We start from the raw sequence: 25,931 nt of genomic DNA, 5'->3' as shown, positions 1-25,931 counted from the left end.
CCAAGGGCTGATTGCAGAGCCAGCAACGGGCTGGCCCATGCCAAGACCATAGTTCTTCTTGAGGCTTGAACACCAGTCACGGTGACATTTGGCGCTTTTTTGGTGGTGACATGCTAGATCGCTCTGTGATGCCCTCTAGTGCACTGCAGTGCAGCCAGCCCATCCACCGCCATTACAACGCATACATACACATCATCTAAAATGCGCCCTTTTATCTCGACCACCGTGTTTCTCTTGCGTGGTGCCGCGTCTCAAGTACAGTATCTCCAATCAAACCTGATCATCAGCCACCCATCCCTCGCTCATCGACATGCAGGGTTGCACAGGTGCACGGGCACGCGATGCTGGCCAAGGTCGCGCAATAGCTGTGGCGCATAAGTAAGTATTCGTCCAGCCTGGCAAAAACGGTTCGTTGCCTGGCGCAGCCTCTGATACGCACCGATCGCCAGGCCGTCCCCGCCCTCGTCCAATGCAATGGTAAGCCCACGTGGAATAGGAAAATGACATGAAGCCACCGTCATCACGATTCGTCGCTAGTACGTATGTGCTAGTAGACTGCCTTTCTTCGGCAAAATATCTCGCATCTCACCCACCCACACGCACATCAGCAGGTGTGCACTAATCTAGTCGCGTGTCGGCTTTGCATTGCACCGTCTATAGGGCGTCGTCGTCTTCATCTTGCTGGCCAGCTATAGCTTGCGTCGAGACCCAGTTCTCGAGCATGGCCTGGCTATCAGATGCTGCACCGCTTGCAGGCGCCGCATTTCGGGCCCTACGCCGCTTGACCACCAAACACAGAATGCGACCATAGATGCTAAATCCATCGTAGCATGTCCGGAGGCCGAGTTTCTTAGTCTCATCTCCTCGTTGACCCTCATCCTGGTCTTGCGCTGTATTTCCTGTAATGCTGGCTTGTTCGGACACAAACAGGTCGGATGTCTCGCTATCGCTAGCCTCGCTGCACAGCGTAAGCACTTTTGGGCGCCATTCTCAGAGTTTGTTTCCCTCATGCATACCTGTGTTGCTTTCTCGCTGTCTTGGCCTCGGGAATATCAAAAAGATTAACTGCACCGCTGTCCTCTTGCCTTATTGCGATTGGCTCTGCTGCATCTTCATTGATTACAACCGGCTGATCACTTGTCCCGGATGTTAGCCATCCCGTGAGTTTGCCCGAGTTGCTCTGAATGCGGGCCTTGTCCTTGAAGATCTTTTGCTTTGTGAGAATGGAGTGTCGGGATGAAAGCTCCGTCAAGAAGATTGAAACTTCAAAGTCATCTGAGGGCAGGTTAGCCAGTGATTGGCACAGGCCGCAGTTAACATTCTCGTCTGCATCGTTCGGCACTCCCGGACATGCAGCTTACCTTCAATCACCACATCCTTGACTCCCTTCTTCTTTGCTTTGGCACCACCCCGTCCCTTGCCTCTTTCGTTTTCCTCTCGGAGTTTGGGCAACACCAGCGGTCGCACTGCTTGGATGACGCGTGGCAGTGCTGGGTCGTCGCGCTTCAGTAGCCATGCATCTGCATCGGCTGGCCGATCTAGATAGATGCGCACTTCGATGACCGAGTGTTTGGTGATTCGGAGATATCTTCGGAGCGGCGCCATGATCTTCGATATGTTTCAAGAATGGCAGGTGTAGCATGTACATATGTAGAACGGTTAGACTAAAGGTCCGACAGCCCTATGGCATTTGGCAATGATGCGTGTTCACGTGCAAGCGTTCCGACCCTAGTTCCGATCGGCATGCGCAAAAGTTGGTTGGAAGGACCGCTAGGATGTTGATGAGCACAAGACACTCTCCGCAACGCCGCACAAGCAATGGTGCTAGAACTCCACGTATGGGGTCCCGCATTCGGCCTCGCTTCTATAGAGGCCGAATGCATAGCCACTATAGCATACTGCCACCGCGTCATTCCAGCGGGGGAATGGTCCTTGGTCGCAAGCCATAATCCAACAGTCGGAACAGCAGGTACAGATACTGGTCCCCGGTGGCAAGTTGCCCGTTGACTCACTCATTCCAGAAATACTACCGATTCTCTTTGACGACGGCGTTGCAACGGCGTCGGGGTTCGAGGACATTGTTGCCTATCTTCGCAACTACCCCACAGTCACCAACGACATAGATGCTGATCTCTCAAGCACCCAGCGGACTGACCGGACTGCGTAAGCAACTCACGCACTGATACCAAGAAAGCATCTCACACGACCCAGGTTCGGCACCTTTCTCCAGGCTACAGCAACGCCGCTCGTTGATCTCTCCCTCTACGTTTCAGCCGAGAACTACAACAAGACTACTACGTCCGCATACACGGCCATTCTACCATGGTACGCAAACTACACGGTTCCGCCCAGACGGCGAGACTTGGCCCGGATGAGGACGGCACATATGGGACTGAGCAGTCTGGACGTGGATACTTCGGCTGAGGAAGAGTTTGCGCCTGGCCGGGGGACTGCATCCTCAGAATACGAAGCAGCCAAACGCGCTGCTGGTATACCTACCGAGAGTCAGCCCAGGTCTCTAAACATAGGACGGGGCAGAGGTCTGGGAGGCCTTTTGGGTGGCCAGGTGTATGCTGCCCGCTTCAGACTTGACGCTCTTTCAGCCGAACTGCTGGACCCGTTGTCAGATCTGTTGGGCAAACATAAGTATCTATTTCGGGGAGATCAGCCCTCGAGTTTGGACTGCTTGGCCTTCGGGTACCTGTCCCTTCTCATCTATCCCCCGGTACCCCAGGCTTGGCTCAGGGAGACGATCCGGGCAAAGTACCCGCGTATAGGGGCATACATTCACAGGCTACATAGAGATCTCTTTCATGAGGAGGAGGTCAACCCTGCTGACATCTGGGCTGTCTCAACCGGCAAATACAAAATTGCGACCAGTACAACACTGCCATGGACGACAAGACCAGCAAGTTTCGGGGCAAGTGCCATGGCCTGTACAAAGGAGATTCTGGGAAACCTGCCTGGCATTACTACACTGTCGCAAAAACGTACCATTGTCACGTCAGAACCAATGGTAGTTTCAAAGCGTCTTCGGTCAGAGCTGCCATCTCCATTATTTCTCGGCAGTGTATTTGGTGTTGCTACAGCAGCTGCAATAGGACTTGCGTCACTGGCCATACATCATCGTCGGTCGCCACGAGAGGGCGAGTTGATTTTCTGGGCACTGCGCCCGACCAATGGCTTGGGTGAGGCTGGCAGCATTCTTAGTGTCTTTGCGAATCAGCTGCACGACGGAGCAATGCAAGGTCATTTTTAGACAATCTGATACCCCATTTCAAGTTTCTTCGATACATTTCATCTTGGGTGTAGCATGAAACTATATCTGTGTAGTGACAAATGATTCAACTTGGACTGCTTCACAAACTTGTGCGTGTTTGTGATTGGCGTGCAGCCCCTGGCTAGACACATTGAGTTACACTTGGTAGTGCTAGAAGCAAGTTGTTTCTTGGTAGCGTGAAAATGGTGGCGCCTAAGCAATGCCGGCCAGAGGCACACAATAACGTCATATATGTCGGCAAGCAAGACTATGATCACTGGCGCCATTGACATCCGGTACATCCTGTGCTAGCACGCGGAAGCAGGGCAAAAGCTACCTGGCTATGTGCAACGATTCCGGTGTATGTGCAGACGACTCGAGATGCTCAGGATAACAGAGGGAAGATGCAGGCAAGGAGCAGCAGCTCGGTTATGCAGGTGGATGTCTAATGTTAACCGGGGGCGGTAGATGCCAATGTGGGAGTGTGGAGGATGTGCAATGATGTGAGCGAGGATGGCGGACGAGCCCGAGGACTAGAGTATGTACGATCAACCCCTCTAAGTGGGCCGGCAGCCACAGCTACGTCATTCATACTGGTCGAACAAAACCGCGGCCTAACCACGACCCATTTGCGCACTGCACTCCACTCCAACAACAACAACAACAACAACACATTGCAACCCACTGTGCTTGACCCCACCGCAAACCCCGCAAACGACACTCGCAAGACAAGATGCACCGAACATACAGCATGCGCCAGTCCCGCGCGCCCACGGCGTCGCAGATCCAGAACCCTCCGCCTCCCACATCCTCGACCAAGAGTGGGCGCTTCTTTGGCAAGGCCAACATCGGTACGTTTTTAGAGAATCGCTTTTCGAGCTTGTCTTCTTCTTTGGCCCTCTTTGGCGCAACATGCGCATAAGCGCTGCGCTCAGCAGTGCCACCGGTTTTCAGCGGCATGGACTACCGGATCGCCTATTCTCCATTCTTGTATGCTTCATGATATGAAACTGTAGCTAATTGTCGCCATCGAATTCAGGCCACACATTCCGGCACAAGTCCGCCGGCGCCTTCGGTCCCGATCTTGCCAAGAAGCTCTCACAACTCGTCAAGATGGAGAAGAACGTTATGCGCAGTATGGAACTGGTTTCGAGAGAGCGCATGGAGGTTGCAGTAAGTCTACCCAGTGTTTTTGTTTGGGACTCGATAAAATGCTTACTCGCTTCTAGCAACAACTTTCCATCTGGGGCGAGGCTTGCGACGACGATGTGTCTGATGTCACTGACAAACTCGGTGTCCTCATCTACGAAATCGGTGAGCTTGAGGACCAGTATGTAGACCGCTACGATCAGTACCGTGTGACGATCAAGAGCATTCGCAACATTGAGGCTTCTGTCCAGCCCAGCCGTGACCGTAAGTCAAATACAGTCTCCAGTTGTTGAACAAAGCTAACAATCATACAGGCAAGCAGAAGATTACCGACCAGATTGCTCAGCTGAAGTACAAGGAGCCCAACTCCCCCAAGATTGTTGTCCTCGAGCAAGAGCTTGTCCGCGCTGAGGCCGAATCCCTGGTCGCCGAAGCCCAGCTTTCCAACATCACTCGCGAGAAGCTCAAGGCTGCTTTTACTTACCAGTTCGATGCCATGCGGGAACATTGCGAGAAGCTTGCTATCATTGCTGGCTACGGCAAGCACCTTCTCGAGTTGGTCGACGATACCCCAGTAACTCCCGGCGAGACACGCCAGGCCTACGATGGCTACGAGGCTAGCAAGGCGTACGTCATGATTATTCCTCTCTATTGAGCCGTGCACTAATATGCGATAGAATTATCCAAGACTGCGAGGATGCTCTTACCAACTGGGTCTCTCAGAACGCTTCTGTCTCTGCCAAGCTCTCTCAGCGATCCCGGACCCTTTCCCAGCGCCGCCGCAACCAGAGCCGTGGCCACGGAGAGGGTGTCGATCTTTCTGGACAAGACCAAGCCCTTGATCGCGAGTCTGGTCTATGGATCCCTGCCTCTGAGCACCAAGGTAACGGCTACGAGGACCGTGACGAGCTTGACGATGAAAACACGTCCACGATTGCCAGCGAGCACCATCGCGGCCGGGAAGAGGAGAGAATGGTGGCTGCTTAGATGCATTATTGACGGCCTTGGGCAGTGTTCCACTCTCTGTCAACTAATAGTTCGTCTTTACAAGGACTGACGATGTATACCCCTGATGGAATGGACAATGACACTGTGAATATAGCTCCGCCTTTCGAATCTCATATCGCTCGAGCTATGTAAAGGGAATGTTTGTTTTTGGATAGTTTGCTCTCACGTAAAGTCGGGATGTTCCCTTTATGGATGCACAGATAGAATGGCTTTGTTTGTTTATTTCAAACCATTTTCAGTAATGCGGAACGTTTTACAGATTCAAGTGCAGAGCGAACAATTTTGTAATAAAGTTAATTCTTACATATGCTTGTCTAATGATGAAAGTCTTTTTGTGTTTTTCGCCGTAGAATCCGAGTCCATCAATGGAACTGCTTGCCAAGAAACCATTCACTCCGGATCATCAAAATTCCCGGTATCCGATAGAAAATCCGATCATTCCAACTCACAAAACTTGTTTTCATGTCTTGTTTTCTTGGCTGTTTTTTTTGGTGGTCTTGCTTCATCGGCTTTTTCGCCGAACTTTCGCTTTCTCTCTCCCCCCACTTAATTCTTTTAGGGCCGCTCGTCACATTCACTGATGCGGATGGCAAATGATCCCGAATTTTGACTCGAGTCCCTTTTCTATTATTACATCTCGTATTTGATCAGATACATTTACTGTTGGGGGTTTTGTTGGGAGAAGAGGGGGGGCCCTGAAGAATCTGGATATCACGATGGTAAGAATGGATGGAGAGAATAGGCTAAATTGGGGGCAAAATATGGTCAGACTAATGGGTTTCGATAGCCAGATATTGGCATTTGGGAAGATTTTGACTCGGTGATTGGTAATGGAATAGTGGATGGTGGTAGAGCCGCTCGTGGTTTGGGATTTATCTGAAGAATGGATTGAGGAGGGAGTGAGTACATGCACTAATAACCCAGCCTAGCTTGACCTATACCACCCTGCTTTGCCTCACGTGACACTGCTGTAATGACATGCGGGGTGCCTTAGGTATTATCGATTGCACACGGCGTTACCCCGAGGTGGGGGTGGGGACCAGCTCGGTGTATATTAACATCAACCCGAGGTGGGGGGCTAGGCAGCTCAGCGGCATTGCTAGATTGAGTAACTCTTTAAACTACCCTTTCGTGTATTGGAATCCTAATTGTACATACCACCCTGTTCTGTATTTACCCAGGCTCCATCTATTCCCTTCCTACTCTTCTATTTTTTTTTCTTCTTCGTCTTCCTACCAAAGACATTCCATCAAGAAAAAAGGGAGTCTTAAATACCACCTACCTAACAGACAAACCCCTCCACCCATCGATTCCTCCCCAAAAAACACACCACACTTGCCCCTCCAGAACAACGACCAACAATGTCGTCGAAACCACAAATTGGCTTCTGCGGCCTAGGAGCCATGGGCATGGGCATGGCCACGCACCTCGTCAAGCAAGGCTACCCCGTCACCGGCTTCGACGTCTACCCACCTTCGCTCGAGAGATTCGCAAAAGCCGGGGGCACACCGTCGAGCTCCCTGTCCGCCTCCGCAAAAGACAAGCCCTTCTACATCGTCATGGTCGCCTCAGCCGCGCAAGCCCAACCCGCGCTCTTCGACACCGACGGCATCGTAAACGCGCTTCCCCAAGGTGCAACGCTGCTGCTGTGCTCCACCGTCCCCAGCGCGTACGCGCAGGCGGTCGAGAAGCAGCTTGTGGACATTGGGCGGTCGGACATTGCCTTCATCGACGCACCGGTGTCTGGGGGCGCGATTAGAGCGGCCGACGGCACACTGTCCATCATGGCGGGTGCGTCTGCCGCGTCGTTTGAGAAGGGCCAGTTTCTCCTAGAGGAAATGAGTGCGCCGTCTAAACTCTTCATTGTGGATGGCGGTGTTGGCGCAGGGAGTAATATGAAGATGGTGCATCAGGTGCTTGCTGCCATCCAGATTCTGTCGCTGAACGAGGCGTATGGGTTTGCGGCGCGGATGGGCGTTAATGGACAGGAGTTATATGATGAGGTTGTGGGCAAGAATGGGTCCAAGGCGTGGAGTTGGATGTTTGAGAATAGGAGTCAGAGGACGTTGAAGGAGGATTATTTCCCCGGGGCGAGTGCTGTGACGATTATCTTGAAGGATACGGTATGTCTTTCCCCCCATCCTTCTCTCTCATTCTGTTCTTGCTAACATCGATATTCAAAAAAAGGGCATCATCACCTCCTCAGCACGCGCCGCAGCATTCCCTACAACCCTCTGCTCTGTCGCAGAACAAGTGTACTTCTCCGCCCTCGACCGCGGCTGGGGCGCAAACGACGACGCGGGTCTCGTCCGTCTCTGGACGCCCGATCCCGTCACTTCCATCAAGTCCGATCTTTCTCCCGAGGAGAAAGCCCAAAAACTGCAACACGCGGTGAATCTCCTCACAGGTATCCATCTCGTTGCAGCGGCCGAAGCTGTTTCCCTCGCCAAACACGTCGGTATCCCTCTGCCGCAGTTTTACACGCTCGTGTGCGATGCCGCGGGTGGCAGCACAATGTTCAAGGAGGCGGGCCAGAAGATGATTGAGATTCTAGAGGGTAAGGAGGATGGAAATGGAAGCGTACTAGGAGGTTACGTGGAGACCTTGAAGTTGGCGGTTGAGGAGGCGCAGAATATCAAGTGCCCCGTGTATCTTGGTTCTGCGGCGTTGAACAAGTTACTGGAAAGTGGGAAACAATTTAGCTTGAATGGGCTTTTGGGATGTTATTTGAAGTAGGCTTCTTTGATGAGATTATGAAGTGTTTCTTTTTTTTTAAAAAAAAAATAGAGGAATAAATTGTATTTTTTTGGGGAGGGGAGGGGGGAATGTGATAGTAAATGAAGAGGGGAAATCTGTCTCCTCACTCTTCGAAAACGAAGTGTCGAAATGCATTATCATATCTTTTCTCACTCTCAGCTACATTCACGCATGCATAGTACCACTAGCTTAATGAATAATTGAAACATCTTGAGAACGAAAGAATGCAAAGGATTTGTAATAACAGTGACATGTATTTTACACAATCTGAGGAAGTTTAGTAGAATATGGAATCTCGACTTGATTTGCAAAACGGCAAAGTCACTCAGTTGAGTGGTTTGAATTGGAATAAACATGACCAATGACATCAGATGGACATGGGATCAAAGGGAAGACCCAAGCAGAACATCATCGTGAAGTAGCTTTGAAGGCATAACTGAGATTACGATACGGCGCACATCTTTCTCTGTCGCTTCCAAATCAACTGCTCACTCTACTCCCTTTCTTGGGCCATTTATGAGTGTATCTGCTCCTTCCATGGCTGTGCCTGCTGGTATACCAAGCAGTTCAACACAGATAACCTTGCATGTTGTACAACAGGCACTGGGCGTGAATTCCTCGCCATGATAGCCCACGCACCTGCAAAACGTTTTAAGCTGGCCTCATGTGCGAGATTCCGGGAAAGGGCTGCGAACGGCCCCAGACGCGGTTTCCTTTCCGAGTGTCCCTGGAAAAGGCAATCGTGCGCTCGCCGTTTACGAGGGTACCCCCAAGTGCTCGACTCTCGAAAGCCCCTTGGTACGCATGTCTTACGACATATCCCAAGTCAGATGCCCGAAGGTCGGTCTCGGTGGGGAAGCCCACTAGTAACCCCTAACTCTTCCTACAAGAGTCTGTGATACTTTCTCAAATACTACATTCCCTCATCTGAAATCATGTTCGCATCGCCATTTCCAAATCCCTCGTCTCCTTGCTCAAATCTTGCACATCATCTTGAGCCATTGTCTGCGCACTGGCTTCCAGATCTTTTATAACGTTCTCCAACCCTCTGACTAGCGACTCAATCTCCGCACGCTGCGCCGTGACGGTCGATAGCAGCTCCGTGTTGGCTTGTTGCGTCTCGACAAGCTTGGTGTTCATGGCGGTGGCTTGCTTCTCAAGGAAGGGCATGAGATGGGCCAGGTGGATCTCGGCAGGCGAAAGGGTGTGAGGTCTGCGTAGTGTTTAGCATTGTGAGAAGAAACAGGTCGGCGCAACATGTAGTACTTACGGCACAGGCGTCTCCACGGGTCCTCCGTTTGCGCTCTCTTCCGCACGTTTCTTCCGTAGTCTTGCATCTTCTATACATTGATCCAGAGAGTTGAGCAGTTTAACCACATTCCTCCTCTCCATGATATCCTCAAAGTTGCTTTTCCATGTTCGATCAAGCTGGTCAACGATCTGGCCCCTCAGATTATCCAGAACCTCTGGGCTATATTGCGCGGCGGTGGGGAAGCACGAAGCAAAGTTCTTGGCCGAGCACTTGTCTAGAGTGGCTTTCGAGGCTTGGTTGAAGACATTGATTAGACCTTGCGCGCGTGGTCCAGGTGTCTCTGCGATGGGTCGGGCAGGTGTGGGAGAGGGCGAGCGGGAATTGGGGTTTGTAGCAGCAGGCATCATGGAACTGTTTTTCAAGACAAGTTGGTCTCGAATGTGCTACTAGCAGGTGTGTGGTTGCTGTATCACAACCAATACCGGCTATGTTTACTCTACAACACGCTAACTACGCACGTGACGACGCGCATCGCTACGATGCCCCCACTTCCCCGCGCCTATGCTACGTAGCCATGCGCTGACGTGATGAGGCTTCACCAAAAAAAACATCGTTCCTGTCTATTGCTCGAACCTGAATTCGACAATTAAAGAACTTTGGCGACCAATATTAGATATTGGGTCTACCTAAGTCAAGAGCACCTTGTAGTTGTCGACTACATATAAAACGAGTCGCTTGGTATCTTAGCATGCCGACAAGGGGAAAGGATTGAATCAAATGTATGCCATTGGATGTCAGATGTCACATGTAAGTAGTTGTATTGGGACAATTATCGTACACGAATACATAAAAAGGCCTTACTTAGCTTCAAAGGACTGTGGGATTCTGAGCGTCAAAGCTTCAGTAGAGAAATTACACAAGCCGATGAAAGCTAAACATACTGTATATTGAAATAGACAGAGCGGCAATCTGTATTCTAAGCGTTGTGGTTCCTCCCACTCTTTTCGTTTTCATATCCATTTAAACTCCCGAGGCCAAACGAGAAGATGAGCAGCGTTTCACACTTTCTCTTGGATTGTGAAGATGTCCCCATCGATTATTTCCTGCGATACTTAGGTCCTGGAATGACAGCTTTTGTCTTAGGTTGTCCGTCCTTGCTGGTGCAGCGAGTTGGGAAGCGGAGTGGTGTGGGGGCGCTCACGTGAGTGTATGTTCCGTGACGCAGGGCCAACGCATGCCGTTTTCATGAGTTACGATCCTTCATTCTACAATAACATAACAGTATCTTTGGCACACAAAGTGAAAACACCACAAGATCTCCATATCGAAATTGCCGCGTTATGCATCGGCTGGATGACGTCGGCGCAACCTGCATGCCAATGCGAACACTGCCGCCGCCACCATCCTGAATCCTGCGCTTATATGTCCCGAACCTTCCCCTCATCTCTTCGAGTGGTGATACGGTATTTATCTGGACACTATATCGGAAATCAACATGGACGAACTGCCCTCGTACGAAGCTGCAACTTGTCCCAATGCTTGGACACTCATTGCGCCGTACCTGCCTTCCCAAGCACTATGCTCTGCAACGCTGGTCTCCCGAGAATGGAACAAGATTTTTACACCGTGCCTCTGGGGAAGTCCAGCCTCTCATTTTGGAGAACAGAATGATGTTGTTTTTGGTATAGAAGAATGACGCAGGGAGCACGAAATACCTACTAACTCACACATCAGTGGCTCTGACGCGATTCAAGCGTATTCTGCCCAATGCGCGCGCTTCTGTGTGTGAGCTCACGCACACGCTCTGTCTTCCCCCTGCCCATGCCGAAATATATTCTGGTCCGCATTCAGAGTGGCTTCGAGACTGTCTGGAATACCTCCCTTGTCTCCAATGTTTGATAGTCAATGGCCTTCCATTTTTTGACCATGCGAGCCTTCTTAGCCTTCGCTATCCAAGCCAACGACTAAGGCCTAAGTTTCCAGTATTCAGTTTGAGACTGCTTGATGCCTCAGGCTGTATGAATGCCACATCAGCAGGGCTTGCAGAAGCTCTTCCGCATTTCCCTGATCTTGTATCTTTGGATTTGTCCAAAACTAGAGCCGCTAGAGGCAAGGCGGTACTATCTGCTCTCAAGCATCTTCTCAACTTACGTGTTATCAATCTCTGCGGTATTGGCCTGAAAGATGAAGATTTCTCCATAGTCGCACATTCGATCAGAAGTCGGGTCAGAAGTCTTGATATCAGCAACAACCTCTTGACAGATACCAGTACACGACTTCTCCTTGAACTCTGCTTGAAAGAGAGAGTAATTACTCCACATACGCACCGGGGTCGTTTGGCACCTGTTGAGCAAGAGCAAGGGGATAATGAAATGGATGTATTCGAGTCCGAGAACCTTGTAGGAAGTCTTCGTAAAAAGCTTACTGGAGGTTTCGTTGGCACATTGCCAATCGAGGAAGCACGAGATGTTGGGATATCACATCTCTACTTATCAGCAAACAACATCACCATTGAAGGAATTTCTTCTCTGTTACGATCAGGGCGTCTTAAGGTTCTGGACGCAGGCATACTACCTGTTACAATCAGAAATCCTTGTCCTGTCGACCCAGGTTCTGGAGAAGACGACATGAAGTTGCCGAGTGTAGCCAAGTTGGTGCCCATCCTGTCCAGATTCGCACGCCACAAGTTGGGCTATGTCAGACTCAACTATCAAATAGTGACGGAAGATGCTCCCATAGAGAGAGCTAAATCGCCACGTGCAGAACTTTGTGGAGGACTTGGGGCTCATGAGCGTCCAGAAGCTCATGAGCTTGAAAATACAGAGTTGTCAATGCCTGAACTTGACTCAGAGTTCACCACTATCCAGGAAATCGCAGATTCATACCCAGTCGAATTGCCTGGCTCTTTCCCCTCAGATGGATTGTCGAATCATGCGTCTTCAAGCACAGCCGCCAGTGATCACAAGGTAGTGGCTGCACCAAGTCCAGCTCCCATCATTACTTCGCAGCCGTCGTTGAGCCAACAAGAGTCCCCAAATTACCCCAATCAGACGCGCTTGCCGTTATCCCCAACCAGTCCTCTTCATCAAAGCTTTGAAAACCACAGAAGTAGTGGCGAGGGAGACTTGTTCCCATCATGGAGTCCTTCGCGGCTTCCGCCCACACCTACCCCCGATATGCAATTCCTGTCTGCACCTGTTCTTGAAACGATATGTCAAGAAAATCCCCTTATTCAGGTTGAAGAGATGGAAGCTCGGCTATCCTACCGCCAATCACAAGAACCCCGTCTGCATCCAGGAATGCTACCCAATCTGCACACTCTGGTTCTCACCAGTGTACCTATCGCAGCTGAAAAGTACGTGGTAGACCGTGTCATTCAGTTTATCAAAGATGCAGCAGATGAGGCCTCTATTGCTAGACAACGAGCCAGAAACACTTATGCGCTCCCTCCAGGCCGCAGGCGTACCTTGGCTGAAGAGGAGTATGCGCGCAGTTTATTTGCCCTGCGACGGATTGTCCTAGAGATGGCTTCTCCGCAGCCGATACCTAAGAAGATATCTACAAGCTGGCGCGCTTATCCCACGAAGTCAACCACTGAGGATGCTGATTCAGAGGCCTTTTGGGAAGCTGCGTCGCACGACTTTTCATTCTTCGGTGATGAAGAGTGTGGACAGCCCAGTCAGCAACTGGTTCGTCAGCTGCCTTTAGAAGCCATGAGCGGGCTAGAACTTGCTACTGATCATACTCACCCAGCTCCTGAGTCCAGGAAACCTGAAGTTAGCCCCAGAAGATTGTTTGATGTGATAGGAGAGATCGGTAAGTTTCGAAGAGAAAGGAAAACTGCCTATGACGAGCTGCTAGCGACAGGTGAGGTTAATCCCGATGTCAAAGGTTACTGGCCTGGAGACATCACTGTTGTGAGAACGCCACTGAATGCGGAAGTTGGAGAAATCGATTGTTATGGAAATCGATACGAGTCTGGGTGGTACTATCGGTGATTGCTCTGCAAACATGGGAGAAAAGGAAGCTGTGCGATGACGTATTGCATAATACGGAGAAGAGGTGTGATTTGACACGATACAACATAGCAAGCCTGGTAACCAACTCTGAGCTAACGAGCATGTCAACGGGGAGCTTCATCTCTCTTTTGCCCGACTAGGATGGGCCCTTAGTGAAGCAGAGTATTTTGTCAAGGTTGCTTCAGTGCAAATGTGTGAGGAGACCAATCGGAAAAAAATCAAAGTTTCTGAAAGATTGCATGCGAGGGTCGCGGGAAAAAAATAAGGCCAACGCTCGTGCCGGATTATTCGCAGTATTAACAGAACAGTTCGCATGCAACCCACAATAGTCCCGTAGTGGTTCGGTATGATGACTAGAATAGTATTGATTCTCCGAGCGGGGCAGCTTCCTGACAGTTGTAACGGTTATTTGTGGAGCTCATGGGATATGGGATGACGGGCAGCCCAGTATCGAATAGTAGTTTAGAGTAGGCCGTCCGGGCGTGGGTGCTTTGTGGCATGCCTGGATCATTGCGTCTTGCGAACTGGTCCACCTGCCGTCTTGGCACACTAACCGGATCGGTTATCACCGGGCTGGATCTCACCAAGCAGGGCCATCGCATTATCACGCTTTTGCACAGATTCAATGCACACGCTGTCTTGTCAGGCTACTCGGTGAGATACGCAAGTCGCCGGCGCGTTATTCTGCGACCTCGAGCCCACCCTTGCCGGCTTCCCAACACGCCACGCTGTCTACATGGCGCCAATCGACACTCCACGACCACGCGTGAGAAGTACACGACCACACCGGCGATACATATCCGACTCGGCTCCTGTCAACAAGCGGCGCAAGTACATACCAGGCGGCAGAGGGGGCGGTGGACAATACGTCGACTTTGAAGGGCCAGAAACACCCGGGTATAGCTACACGGGTGCCCGCAGTCGCGCAGGGAGACAGGACCTTTCCGTACCAGCGCCATCACCTTCATACTCTCGACCCCGACGCGAACGGCCGTCAGCTGGACCTCGCTCCAGTTCGGCCGCTGCAGTTGCCGCCGCCGTGGCTCAGAACGACGGGTTCAAGCCGCGTGAAGAGAGATCTTGGGATGAATTCCACCCGGATCTCGACATAGATGCCGAATTTCCGGTCTATAGCGCAGACCAGATCGATGGCATCAGTCCTGCAGAGAGTGCCTCCGGCACTCCACAGGACGTCTCGTCTAGTGGCCAATATGCGATTGATACGGGTCTTTCCGCCGTCCTCGATGGCATGCGGGCACAGCAGGTGGAGACTGCCGAGCAAGAGGATGCGAGTGCATTTGTGACGCCAAAGCGACGCCCCGGACGGCCCCCGCGCGACAGGCACTCTATGCTCGCGGGATTGGGCTCCCCTCCTCGACCGCGCATTAATCCACTTCCGACGATGAACCCCCGCGAGAAACTGAATTTACCCAAGCCGTCAGTGCGCCAAGTAGACCCTTTCAAAGAGCACGAGGAAAGCGAAGGTGTCAAAGTCAACTATGTGGATAAGACCATGGCAAATATTGGCTATCAGGAGAGCGAGGTCTTTACAAGAAGTTCGGAGAATAGCCTGATCCGACTTCCTGAAGGCTCAATCGAAGAAGACCTCGATCTCACATTGCAGACAGAGGCTGAGGGAACTACTGGCGCAGTCGCCATAGGTCGCGTAGAGTACGACATGGACGAACAGGATGAACGATGGTTGGAAGCGCTCAATGTGCAGAGAAAAGAAGAAGGCGTCGAAGGTATTAAACCTGCAATCTTCGAGGTCACCATTACTCAAATTGAGAAAGAATGGCATGCGTTGGAGAAGCGTAAGTTGGGCCGAGGTCGATTCATGTCCATAGTGCGCTAGCTGACGTGTAAAAGGCATACCTAAACCAAACCCCAAGCCGCCACAGACACATCGCCCACGATCTAGCAGTGCGGCCGCTGTCAACGGCGAGCCTGCCGGACAAGGCGAAGAACAGGATACAAAATGTGCCATTTGCGATGATGGCGATTGCGAGAACACCAATGCTATAGTATTCTGCGATGGCTGCGATTTGGCTGTGCATCAAGAATGTTACGGCGTGCCCTTTATTCCAGAAGGCCAGTGGCTATGCAGACGGTGCCAACTAGTAGGGCGCGGTACGCCTGCGAGTGAGCTTCCGGTACGTCTCGTCAATGTGCACTCTCCTATGCGTATACTGATTGTTACAGGGTTGCATCTTCTGTCCAAATGTAGACGGTGCCTTCAAACAAACCACGACAATGAAGTGGGCACATCTATTGTGCGCCATGTGGATTCCAGAGGTATCCCTTGGTAATGCAACTTTCCAGGAACCAGTACAGGATGTTGAAAAGGTGCCCAAAACACGCTGGAAGCTGGTAAGATCACGATGCCATATTCACTTCTACATCAGACTGACCAAAAATACAGTCATGCTACATCTGCAAACAGAAAATGGGCGCTTGTATCCAGTGCGGGCACAAGTCGTGTTTTGAGGCTTTCCACGTGACATGTGCGCGCAGAGCCAGACTGTGTCTACGCATGAAGGCATCACAGTCGGCAAATGCACAGGATGCAACTGTGCTCAAAGCCTATTGTGACCGTCACACTCCATCTGACTGGAAGCGGGAATATGATGTTGAGAGCGCAATTGCAGATGCAAAGGCCTTTTACCGCCATACAATGCGCCATGTCCGATGGCCAGACAGCCAAGCCTACGCCCTTTCCATCGGTTCATCGCATGCGATGCCTTCCATTGAAGGGCCAGATGACGATGGTACAGGCTCCAACAAGCGCAAACGCGCATCAGGCACAAAGTCCTGGAGACTTCCGTCTGGAGCCCCCGTTGTTCCTCAGGCCGTATACCACAACGTCGAAAATACGCTGATAAGATTCAACATTCGTAAGCGAAAGGAGTTTGTGCAGGATGCTTGCAAATACTGGACACTGAAGAGGGAGGCACGACGTGGTGCTGCTCTCCTGAAGCGCCTTCAACTCCAAATGGAAGCCTTTTCATCCATGGAGATCACTCGTCGTAACTTTGCAGGCATGGGCGCAGCTGGCAGACCTCGACTTCAGCGACGCATTGAATTTGCAGAGCGTCTTGAAGATGACATGGAACAGATTCGTGTGCTTTGCGAAATGGTCAAACAGCGAGAAGCTGAAAAGCTCAAAGATGTCCTCATCTTGCAACAGATTGTGGACTGCATTTACTTTCCCATTCCGACACTACTGCAGCCCATTTTGGCTCGAGCACAAGCGTAAGCAGCCCACCATGCACTCTTGGCTGATCTTCTACTAACCTTGTATCAGACTCGATAGTCGAGGCTACTTTAGCGACGGATTCAATCACCTTCAAACCAGACTTGACGAAAAGTTCTACACATCCGTCCAGGCGTTTAATGACGACATGGCAGCGGTCTTAAGCGCTGAACTTGGGTTTGCTGCTGTTGCCAACATCAGTGATGCTGAACAACAACTAAACCAGGTTTCTCACAACAGTCTGACACCTGAGCAGAAAGAGATGAAGAAAATTGTCAAGCGAATCACCAAAGTCTTACAACCTAGCTTTGAAGATGCAATGCGAAAGGAGTCCGAGTTGGCTGGCAGGCCGTATGAAAAACTACCCGACCTCGAGACGCTCCTCAACCAGAAGCTTCAACGCAGGCCCAGTGTTCTCTCACACGACGAAAACATTCGGCAAACCACTGAGATGGATCAGCCAAGTATTGCACAGGCTCAAGAAGATGCTATCGACGGAGAGGAGGCTGCTGTAATGGGACAGAAGCCCGAGGAGATGCAAATGGCGCCCACACCTGACGAGAACGCTGCTGATGCAGATCGGATACATGATGAAGCGGCTGACGAGGCAGCAATTGCTCTACAGCTCGGCCAAGATGCATTACACGTGTCAAGGAATCAGTCACAAAGTGATGCTCTCGCAGAAAACCATGCTCATGTCAACGGCCGCTCAGAGCCTCTGACTCCTCCGAGATCTGAGAAGAACCTGCTCAACCCGCTGGGTAACGGCGGTGTGCCCTGGTACCTTGAGACTTTCGACGTGCACGGCACCACCGTGTATGAGGAAAGATACACGGGCCGTGAGGTGCTTCGAGACATGAGCGAGGAATTGAGCGAGCTCGACGACGATGAATTGGATGGCCTTGCTGACTCGGATCCTGTTAGGCCTGTAGACACGTCTGATGCAAACGTAGCGGCGATCAAGAAAGCAGTGGCACGCAAACGGCAGAAGCGATCGAGGGGTTGGTAGGTAAGTGTGGTGGATACTGTATTCTTTGTTTTCTTTTTACTTTTCTTGCGCATGGGCCACTCATGTCGCATCTTGTATTATCTTTGGCATTTGTAATATACCTTCTTGGGGGGTTGGAAGGTGTACTGCAGGCGTACGGCGTGTGGCGTAAATTTCACAGCGGGGACTGGTCAGCGCATGTCCATGTGTTGTTTCGGGCAGGGTATGTTTGATATGGCGCAACTGGTTGGCTGCTGGCTGCACGGGATCCTATAGGCAAGGGCAACGAAGTGTCGGGTGCAAGACGCCTGAATATGAATTTGAGTTGACGATTCGAATTGCCGGTCATGGCCCGTCTGGGTAAAGACGTTGAGAGCAGATGTGGATGAGGAGCCGAGCCTCACGGGCCGGCTAGCAGAGTTGCTGCGTGGCCGGTGCCCCTAGCGGTTGCCTCACTCAGCTGCCTGGTGCTTTGTCGTTTTCATGCTTCGTACAAATAGCAGCCAGTCTCGCTTTGTGCATCGACTCCCCTTCACCCTCCTCTTCCACTTTTACTCCACTTCAGTGCAGCACCGGTCATTTTAGCGCGACGCTTACTAAGTGAGACGCGGCTACGGTCGATCAGCCCTGCCAAAAAAACCGCCTAAACTCCAGCTTCAGCAAACACCTTTCCTCAACCAACAAACTCCTGACCCACCACGACATCATCACCATGGAGTACGAGAACGAACAGCGCCCCTACGATGGTATGTTTGTCTGCCTGTGCCTTCTTTGCCGTGTACTGACTGCATCTTAGACGAGCCTCGCGGCTACGAACGCGATCGCAGCCGGTCTCCGCGTGCTGACCGTCGCGATGACGGAGCGCGTCCTCGCAGCGCCTCTCCAGGTGGTCGCGATAGCCGGTAAGTTCCTGCTCCTGCTATTATCTCCTCGTGATGACACAGTTTGCTAACGTCGATGCAGTGGTCCGCCCCCGGAGCGCAGGAACGATGACGATGAGAGCCGCAACTCGGGCTCCAACCTGTTCGTCACCGGCATTCACCCTACTCTCACCGAGGACGAAGTCACGCGTCTCTTTGAGAAGTATGGCGATGTCGAGCAGTGCAACATCATGCGCGACCCCCACACCAAGGAGTCTCGCGGCTTCGGCTTCGTCAAGATGGTTACTGCTGAGCAGGCCGATAATGCCAAGGAGGGACTGCAAGGAGAAGTGCACCAAGGCCGAACATTGAGTATCGAGAAGGCTCGCCGTGCACGCCCTCGCACACCAACCCCGGGCAAATACTACGGTCCTCCCAAGCGCGGTAAGTGCGCCTATTTTTTACATGGCTGGTGACGGGGCTGACAATATTACAGAGTTTGGCGGCCGCGGCCGCGGCGGTCCTCGCTACGGCGGCGATCGCGACTCGTACGACCGTCGCGGCGGTGGATACGGGAGACGCGATGACTATGGCTCTCGCAGCTCGCGGTACGACGATCGTGGCTATGGAGCTGGCCGCCGTGATGACTATCCCCGGGGTGTTGACCGATATGCTTCGGAGCGCAGGTACGACCGTCGTGGTGGCGGCGGTGACTACTATGACAGGCCTCCTCCGCCAGCTGCCGGTGCCTACGATGCCGCTCCTCCCCGTGACGCGTACAGTGGTGGAGGTGGAGGTGGAGGTCGCTCGTACAACGAGGGTGATTACGATCGCTCATACCGCTAGCTCCTTAGCTGACCCAGGCAGAACCCAAGCGGTACTAAGTTAGGGTTCGTATGGCTTCCTCGGTTTGGCGCCTTTTCCAGCACTTCACTTCTGTAATCCTATGACTACTTCACTGGGGTTCAGTTTAATACGGCTTTTACACAAAGGGCATGTGGTCGACAAAAGTTCATCGATATGGTTCACGGCAGCGCAGGTAGCACTCTACCGTGGTCTGCCTTCTTGCAGCTCGACATGATATTATCCTTCGTCAGCTCGGTAATTTCCTTGGAAAATCGGTTCAGCACTTCGCTAAATGCTTTCGGGGCATCGTCTATAGCCCTTGGGACCATCAATCATCTTGATCGACACCAAATTGTACTTCTATCTACTGTCCTTCGATGCAACCTGGACATCCAGTAGCCAGTCCACACCACCTTTCCGCATGACCAGCACTGTCTAAACACTTTCACTATCATCCACCATAACCGCCATCATGTCAGCACAGCCCCTCCCGACCCAGTAGCATAATTGGGCCTAAAAGTTTCGCCATCGAACATTCACAGCCTTTCGCACTGTAAACTGGCACGACGATGACTGTAGATGCATCGCTGCCACCGCCCGCCCACGTGCTTTGTCTGACGCATGTCGGAATGCCGAGACTAGCCGTTTGGCCGAGTCGTGCATAGATATCAAAGTCTGTGATTATAGCCTGTAGATGAGCTGTTTGCTCGATGCAAATGGTCATAATATGTGCGGGCTTTAAGGTACACACAGTGCAAGGTGCGTGGCCCCTCCCCGAATTTTATTCACCTTACTTCCCTTTTTGGTCATACGTGGTTTGCTCATCACCGCACTTCCCTTCGACTGTGTACCAAGTGCAAAGCTTGAGAATACGTCCGTTCACGCAGCCCTCTCTGCCAACTATCTTTGCAACCTATCGCCTCAAAAGGCTCTCATTAGATGTCGCCGTCTCAAGATGGAGCGCGCGCATATAGTTGCCAGTGCTGTCGCAGCTTAGAGTGCTTGCATGTAGGTGTGCATATGCTTGACAATGATTCCAATTAAATTCCTGGATCTGCGATGGTACGCAATTCGCCAGTTGATCAGCTAAGCTTATGAGATTACACCATGTCGTAGTTTAGACCATCATCTGAGCTGCCTGGGGTACACACTGGCCTGTCTCGCCAGGTAGAAAAATGAAGTCTGTGCCACAATCAAATCAGCTTTCACACGGTGACTTTTGCCACTTTGTATCACTAACGCTTGCTTCAGTTCAGTGTAGCGATGGTGGCGCTTTTCAAGCTAATGGAAGCGTTGGAGTATTCTTGGGGATCGACCCGCTCGACGCCATACTGATTCGGCTCCCGCGCAGGGGTCCCTGTGAGTGGATCATTTGGGGGGTTAACTTAAAACGACGCAAGCCCGCATCGACAGGTAACCAGCCTGACGGCGGCAACACATCAGGGGAGTACGCAGTCACATCCATGGCATCCTGTATTCCCTCTCTCCTCAACCCTCTCTGGGGCATTTTAGCAGTCGCGTTACCTTAACCTGTTCGCAAGGGGACGCGGCGGTAACTTGGCATTAATCTTGCCGCGCGGACACCTCCACATCGTGGTCAACTTTCATAGTAAGGATACACCCAGTCAGGCCGACGTAAGCGCGTGTTGACCTTTTCGCAGTGGACTCTCGTAGGGCTCTCACACAGCCCACGTCTCCGTTCCTACCATCTTGGCTTTCTCGGTTTCCAAGTTGCTCTCTCCACCTCCTTCCTTACGCAACATGACCAGACGAAACTTCATTCCGCTCCTTGCCGTGTTCATCGTCCTTTCCACAATTGCATTCTTTTACTCCGACATACGCACAAGCGAGACGTGGAGGAGTTTGCCTCAACATGTGGGCTTGGGCGAACACATTAGCAGCAACGCGCAACCGCACAGCGCGGACCCATTGGACGATCCCGACTACATGAATTGGAATCCAAAACCCGTGTTCAAACCAGGCTCGCCGATGCCTCCGGGGCATAATTACACATCGACATTGATAATTGCAAAGACGAAGAAAGAGGATATCGGATGGATACTGGAAAAGCTGCCGCAGCAAGACAGAGTTGTCTATGTCGCGGACGATCCAACTGCGCCGTTGCACCCCCCAAAGAACAAGGGTCACGAAGTCATGATCTACCTATCATGGATTATTGACAACTACGACAACCTCCCTGATGTCGCCATCTTCATGCATGCGCATCAATTATCATGGCACAATGATGTACTCCTGAGCAACGACGCACACGAAATGATCACTCGTCTGAGTCGGCCACGCGTTTGGAGAGAAGGTTTTGTGAACATGAGGTGCGCTTGGCGCCCAGGCTGCCCGGATTGGATGCACCCAGGTGTGACGGAACAGGACAAGGAAAAGCAGGAAGAGGTTCTTCTTGCAAAGTCATGGAGCGAGCTTTTCCCCCTCGACGAAATCCCCAGTGTGCTGGCGCAGCCTTGTTGCGCCCAGTTTGCCCTCTCGCGAGAACGGATACAAGCGAAGCCCTTGGCGCAATACGTCTGGTACCGTGACTGGGTATTTAACACACAATTACCCGACTACTTGAGCGGGCGCATCTTCGAGTACATCTGGCAATTCATCTTCACAGGTCAAAACATTTACTGCCCAAAAGAGCATTTCTGTTTTTGCGACCAGTACGGCATTTGTTTTGGCGGTGAAGAACAATACGACAACTTCAAGGCTCTTGCGGCCGAGTTGGGTGACAACCAAGCAAAGCTCATGGACTGGTATCAGAGAACAGGGTATATCGCACAAGCGAAGAAGGAAGGCAATATGCAACAGCTAAAGGAGATCGAGACACCTGAGCCAGGTAAGGATGAGGAATATAGGAGGGAGATTGACCGCTTGAAGCCGATGGTCGATCAGTTAAGACATGACGCCTATGCTCGAGGCGAGGACCCGCGAAATCGCGCGTTGGAGATGGGAAGGGAGTGGAAAGAGGGTGACGGTTTTTGACACGATTGCTTTTCTCTAACTTTATCGATTTCGGAAACATTGCGAGTAGAATATTTAGACATGGCTTATTCAAATCGACCATAGTATTTCGATTTTCTCTGGACTGCTTCTCCTTGTCGATTGTTGTAGAGCAAGAACACACAGGTTGTGATTGTGGTTTAGCCGCTGTGAAAGTGTTCAGCACAAATATACTTCCTCTGGCTTTTGCTAGAATCCATTCACGGAATTGTATATTGGGACTGCATCTTTTCTGAAAAGAATCATATTATTGGGTCCACTCACTTGTGGCTTATCTAATCGGCAGTCACATGTTCGCGCGGTATTTGTGCAAACAACACAAACCCACTTCGCCGCGTCGCCGCGACTTTCGCCTTTCTGGCTGGCCCTGTTTGTCCCTCAGACAACAGCAAGCGCCAGCAACCCACATCAGGTGCGCAATAATTGTCTGCTGCCCCAACCCGTCCGCCACTTTTCTGCGTTGAATCCAAACTACGCGCCCAAAGTGCGCTTCTCGGTGCCAACTGCGTCCCCGACATGACCCCAAACTGCACTTTTCGCTACGACCCAAACAATGCATTGCTTCTCCTTCGACACACAAACCATGCCTTGGTCAAGCTATTTGTCTACATGAGTGTCAATCCAAATATATGGCAGCTTGGATATAAGAGAGCTTCGATTGCCATGCATGACCGAGTCGTTGTACTCTCGTAGTTGAGCTCGCATTCGCAGCCATTTCCGCTTCAAATTTTTGATCCAAACACTTACCATTGCGCATTGACAGCTCACTCGTACAACCGCGGGATCCGTCTGATGTCGGGGCAAGCAACCACGATGGCGACAAACGCACCCTACTACCAAATGCGTTCCGGCCAGTTCATTACCACGTCCAACAGCACAAACGCTGCACCGCCCCAATTCGTAGCCGAAGACGAAGAATATGATTTGGGTGGTCCCGCTGTTGTTACGGCGCCGCTCGATCATCATCTCAACCCACATTTGTATGCCGAACACACCGCGCAACAGACATCTGTCGATCATACACTGGAAGAGAACCATAATCTCGTAGAGTTGTTGGAGGCTGCCACAGCTGCTGGCCACGCTGCTCAAGTCATGGATGCAAGTGATACAGGTAGGACAACTCCTACATCGCAAGGTAGGGGCAAAAGGAAAAGGCCGACTGGCTCTCCAGTTGCAGATTCCTCCCTCAAAGCAGATGAACCTATCAGTACCAGACGGAGAAGACTTGAAGGACCTACAGACCCTCGATTACAAGACGGCATCTGTGAAATGGGTGGAGATTTAGTCGATGACAATCAATCACCATCCAGTGAGCCTCAACCCAACAATGCCCGTACTCCAGGTGTCCATTCTGCTGCTGCCCTCTTCCGTCGATCATCAGAGAGAACAGCTCGTAAACACACACGTCCACCAATGTCCAAGCTATTCATCTCTCTCCGGCTCAGCCCTGAGAACTTTCTCCAGCTTCAGGCCTCTGCGAAAGCATATATGCTTGACTCGTCATATCCCGAAAGACAAAGTTGCGTTGGCAATCGTGGTAAGGGAGACAACGATATGGTCAAACTGAGGCTATTCAACTGCGTCCGCGACTTCTTGAGCAGTGGGGTGGGCGAGCGGTTTTTTGGTGAGCATGTGCAAAAGCCAGAGGAAAACGATACCATAGAAGCCGCTCGTGCGCTGGGGGAGATGGAGACGCCCGAGGCAAGTCCACGACTCATCTGGCCGAGAGATGGTAACAAGATTATTGGTCTCGTGACTCCTCTCATGAGACGCATGGTCACGAACGAACGACAACGACAATATGCAATTGAGACGAGGAAGGGGGGCTCAAAGCAAAAAGAGAAGGAAAGCAATGTGAAGGCTGTTACACAGCAAGATGGGAATCAGGACGAACACCGGCTCGAACATCACTTGCAACCAGCATTCGATCCTAACCTGCATCCTTGCCGGTATTCACAGGCAATTCTGCCGTCATCGCCAACATCCGTCGCTCTCGAGCAACGTTCATCACAGGACCAGGTATGCCTTGCGGGTTTGGAACAAAAGACGCATGATCATGTAACAACAGCTTTAAGTTCGAAGGTACGTTGACCGCTGGTTACGGTTGCATTGGATAATTTGAGTGCTGACGTAGACCAGCTATCCAGGACGGGCACGACCAATCCCAACCTAAGACATATCAACATATTTCTTGTAGGGCCCTCATCTGGCACCACGTCAGACACCAAAATAGGCGAGAGACGCATCGCCGCCGACCCGCAATCGCACCTGGCTTGGTATGACTACAGCGACTTTGTAAACGAGGTTGTTTCGCTATTGCAAAATGCCATGGACAGTCATCCCGAACTGGAGTCGTGGATTGGGCCTCTTCAAGCACCAGGCAATAACCTCCGCGGACTCGCGGCTGCTGCCAATGCACTACAAACTGAGGATGCTCCTCAAGGACCCATTGCAACTAGCAAATGCACCGGAATACCTCCAGCTGATGATGTGTCGGCTGCATTACTGCCCCCTGCCTCTGCACCCGCTCTCCGTCCCACCATGGATAAATGCAACAATAGCGACACCAGGCTGCTTTCCCGCTTTGTCATCAAATCTATCGGGCCCGAGGGGTGGCGCCATATTCGCAGTGCTGACGACTGGTACAGCGTGTTGAGGGAAAAGGCGTTTGCCGTCTGGGCGGATGGCATCTGTAATGTACTTGTTGAGTTGGTGGACCCATCAGCCATGGATGTGTAGACTTTTGACACCGACAAAAGGTTTGGTAACTGATACACATGATGGTTGACGGGTGCTGTGCATTGTATTGTGCCGCATGAGAGGAGACGCTACGTAGACTTGTGTTGCGCCAAAAGTCAAACAGCATTCACGAGACATGAAGAGTTATCGCAACTACCTTTTGTCGTGCAATCATATCAAGCTATCATTTAATTCCCCCTCTCCCCCATTTTTATTTTATTTTACCTTTTAAATTTTCATTTCATTACACACACACACACACATACATACATACAATATTCCCAAGCGTCGCTACAAAACAAAGAGCGTCGGTAGCGTGTAGGATACCAGGGGGTGGGGGGCTAGCCTCTCCACCAACCCAAACCAAAAAAAATCAATGTACCGTAATGGGGTAAGCTTCCCCCCCCTCCCTTCCTTTACGCCCACCCAACCCACACACACCACCCCACCAAGGCAAGAAAAACAGCCAAGCCGTAGATTGTAGCGAACGTCGTTCGCCTGCCCTGCGGTGGGCCCTCCGCCCCCCTCCCCTTCCTTCTTGCGTGAACGCTTAAAGGGACTCTTTTTTTTCCTATTTCCGTTTTCCGACGGGGTTTTCTGGGGCCCTATTTGAGGTTAGGCTGGGTTGGTGGTGGTGGGGCTCAACAGGTTTATGGGGATGCATCGCTTTTGGGGGGGGGGAGGGGGGAGGGGTTGAGATTTTGACGGTTGAAATGTTTTTTTTCTACTATTTGTTTATTTATTTATCTGAGGATGATGGATGTGAGGTACTTGTAGGTGGGGGAGTTC

General features: G+C 51.5%; 9 protein-coding genes across 9 annotated transcripts; 7 read left to right on the top strand and 2 right to left on the bottom strand.

Moving 5' to 3' along the window:
• Positions 1-550: 550 nt before the first annotated feature.
• Positions 551-1,661, bottom strand: PSV08DRAFT_310120 (uncharacterized protein). Its single transcript, XM_014228543.2, has 3 exons — positions 1,362-1,661; positions 1,017-1,275; positions 551-958 (listed from the first exon to the last, which is right to left on the bottom strand). Exons 1-3 carry the CDS (start codon positions 1,603-1,605, stop codon positions 655-657), a joined length of 807 nt encoding a protein of 268 aa, XP_014084018.1. The 5' UTR covers positions 1,606-1,661; the 3' UTR covers positions 551-654.
• A 141-nt stretch (positions 1,662-1,802) lies between these two features.
• Positions 1,803-5,734, top strand: PSV08DRAFT_225793 (Eisosome component PIL1-domain-containing protein). The gene is made up of 8 exons (XM_066092197.1): positions 1,803-1,969; positions 2,022-2,163; positions 2,212-2,848; positions 3,993-4,110; positions 4,299-4,432; positions 4,489-4,672; positions 4,723-5,035; positions 5,086-5,734. The coding sequence occupies exons 1-8, from the start codon at positions 1,819-1,821 to the stop codon at positions 5,393-5,395; spliced, it is 1,989 nt and encodes a 662-aa protein (XP_065948942.1). The 5' UTR covers positions 1,803-1,818; the 3' UTR covers positions 5,396-5,734.
• Positions 5,735-6,652: 918 nt separating this feature from the next.
• PSV08DRAFT_225790 (NAD binding domain of 6-phosphogluconate dehydrogenase-domain-containing protein) lies at positions 6,653-8,186 on the top strand. The gene is made up of 2 exons (XM_014228541.2): positions 6,653-7,539; positions 7,604-8,186. The coding sequence occupies exons 1-2, from the start codon at positions 6,778-6,780 to the stop codon at positions 8,150-8,152; spliced, it is 1,311 nt and encodes a 436-aa protein (XP_014084016.1). The 5' UTR covers positions 6,653-6,777; the 3' UTR covers positions 8,153-8,186.
• Positions 8,187-9,091: 905 nt separating this feature from the next.
• Positions 9,092-9,880, bottom strand: PSV08DRAFT_310077 (Nnf1-domain-containing protein). The gene is made up of 2 exons (XM_014228540.2): positions 9,444-9,880; positions 9,092-9,386 (listed from the first exon to the last, which is right to left on the bottom strand). Exons 1-2 carry the CDS (start codon positions 9,830-9,832, stop codon positions 9,107-9,109), a joined length of 669 nt encoding a protein of 222 aa, XP_014084015.1. The 5' UTR covers positions 9,833-9,880; the 3' UTR covers positions 9,092-9,106.
• Positions 9,881-10,920: 1,040 nt separating this feature from the next.
• On the top strand, positions 10,921-13,423 carry PSV08DRAFT_225787 (uncharacterized protein; the record flags this gene model as incomplete). The annotated part of the gene is made up of 3 exons (XM_014228539.1): positions 10,921-11,107; positions 11,160-12,407; positions 12,549-13,423. 3 exons carry the CDS (start codon positions 10,921-10,923, stop codon positions 13,421-13,423), a joined length of 2,310 nt encoding a protein of 769 aa, XP_014084014.1.
• A 757-nt stretch (positions 13,424-14,180) lies between these two features.
• Positions 14,181-18,068, top strand: PSV08DRAFT_363433 (PHD-zinc-finger like domain-containing protein; the record flags this gene model as incomplete). Its single annotated transcript, XM_014228538.1, has 5 exons — positions 14,181-15,258; positions 15,314-15,597; positions 15,647-15,814; positions 15,867-16,696; positions 16,749-18,068. 5 exons carry the CDS (start codon positions 14,181-14,183, stop codon positions 17,704-17,706), a joined length of 3,318 nt encoding a protein of 1,105 aa, XP_014084013.1. The 3' UTR covers positions 17,707-18,068.
• A 329-nt stretch (positions 18,069-18,397) lies between these two features.
• Positions 18,398-19,391, top strand: PSV08DRAFT_402977 (uncharacterized protein; the record flags this gene model as incomplete). Its single annotated transcript, XM_014228537.2, has 4 exons — positions 18,398-18,431; positions 18,482-18,587; positions 18,649-18,989; positions 19,042-19,391. 4 exons carry the CDS (start codon positions 18,398-18,400, stop codon positions 19,389-19,391), a joined length of 831 nt encoding a protein of 276 aa, XP_014084012.2.
• Positions 19,392-20,796: 1,405 nt separating this feature from the next.
• On the top strand, positions 20,797-22,571 carry PSV08DRAFT_205052 (uncharacterized protein). The gene is made up of 2 exons (XM_014228536.2): positions 20,797-21,000; positions 21,053-22,571. The coding sequence occupies exon 2, from the start codon at positions 21,153-21,155 to the stop codon at positions 22,383-22,385; it is 1,233 nt and encodes a 410-aa protein (XP_014084011.1). The 5' UTR covers positions 20,797-21,000; positions 21,053-21,152; the 3' UTR covers positions 22,386-22,571.
• Positions 22,572-23,105: 534 nt separating this feature from the next.
• Positions 23,106-25,136, top strand: PSV08DRAFT_205049 (uncharacterized protein; the record flags this gene model as incomplete). Its single annotated transcript, XM_014228535.2, has 2 exons — positions 23,106-24,485; positions 24,543-25,136. Coding segments are annotated over exons 1-2 (1,884 nt in total), but the record flags the coding sequence as incomplete, so codon positions are not given.
• Positions 25,137-25,931: the final 795 nt, after the last annotated feature.

Source organism: Bipolaris maydis (assembly GCF_028858645.1).
Source record: "Bipolaris maydis strain C4 unplaced genomic scaffold PSV08scaffold_9, whole genome shotgun sequence".
NCBI lineage: Eukaryota > Fungi > Ascomycota > Dothideomycetes > Pleosporales > Pleosporaceae > Bipolaris > Bipolaris maydis.
Note: the sequence above shows the minus strand (reverse complement) of the source record. Positions and strands in the feature narration are given on the sequence as shown.

Excerpts from the sequence above, each read along its gene's own strand:
- PSV08DRAFT_310120 (XM_014228543.2), bottom strand. The coding sequence starts at position 1,605 with ATGGCGCCGCTCCGAAGATATCTCCGAATCACCAAACACTCGGTCATC. Across the intron at positions 1,276-1,361 it reads CAAGGATGTGGTGATTGAAG|ATGACTTTGAAGTTTCAATC; the intron begins GTAAGCTGCATG and ends ACCTGCCCTCAG. Across the intron at positions 959-1,016 it reads ACAGCGAGAAAGCAACACAG|CGAGGCTAGCGATAGCGAGA; the intron begins GTATGCATGAGG and ends TACGCTGTGCAG.
- PSV08DRAFT_225793 (XM_066092197.1), top strand. The coding sequence starts at position 1,819 with ATGGTGCTAGAACTCCACGTATGGGGTCCCGCATTCGGCCTCGCTTCT. Across the intron at positions 1,970-2,021 it reads TCCAACAGTCGGAACAGCAG|AAATACTACCGATTCTCTTT; the intron begins GTACAGATACTG and ends CACTCATTCCAG. Across the intron at positions 2,849-3,992 it reads ACCCTGCTGACATCTGGGCT|ATGCACCGAACATACAGCAT; the intron begins GTCTCAACCGGC and ends TCGCAAGACAAG.
- PSV08DRAFT_225790 (XM_014228541.2), top strand. The coding sequence starts at position 6,778 with ATGTCGTCGAAACCACAAATTGGCTTCTGCGGCCTAGGAGCCATGGGC. Across the intron at positions 7,540-7,603 it reads CGATTATCTTGAAGGATACG|GGCATCATCACCTCCTCAGC; the intron begins GTATGTCTTTCC and ends ATTCAAAAAAAG.
- PSV08DRAFT_310077 (XM_014228540.2), bottom strand. The coding sequence starts at position 9,832 with ATGATGCCTGCTGCTACAAACCCCAATTCCCGCTCGCCCTCTCCCACA. Across the intron at positions 9,387-9,443 it reads CCCGTGGAGACGCCTGTGCC|ACCTCACACCCTTTCGCCTG; the intron begins GTAAGTACTACA and ends AACACTACGCAG.
- PSV08DRAFT_205052 (XM_014228536.2), top strand. The coding sequence starts at position 21,153 with ATGACCAGACGAAACTTCATTCCGCTCCTTGCCGTGTTCATCGTCCTT.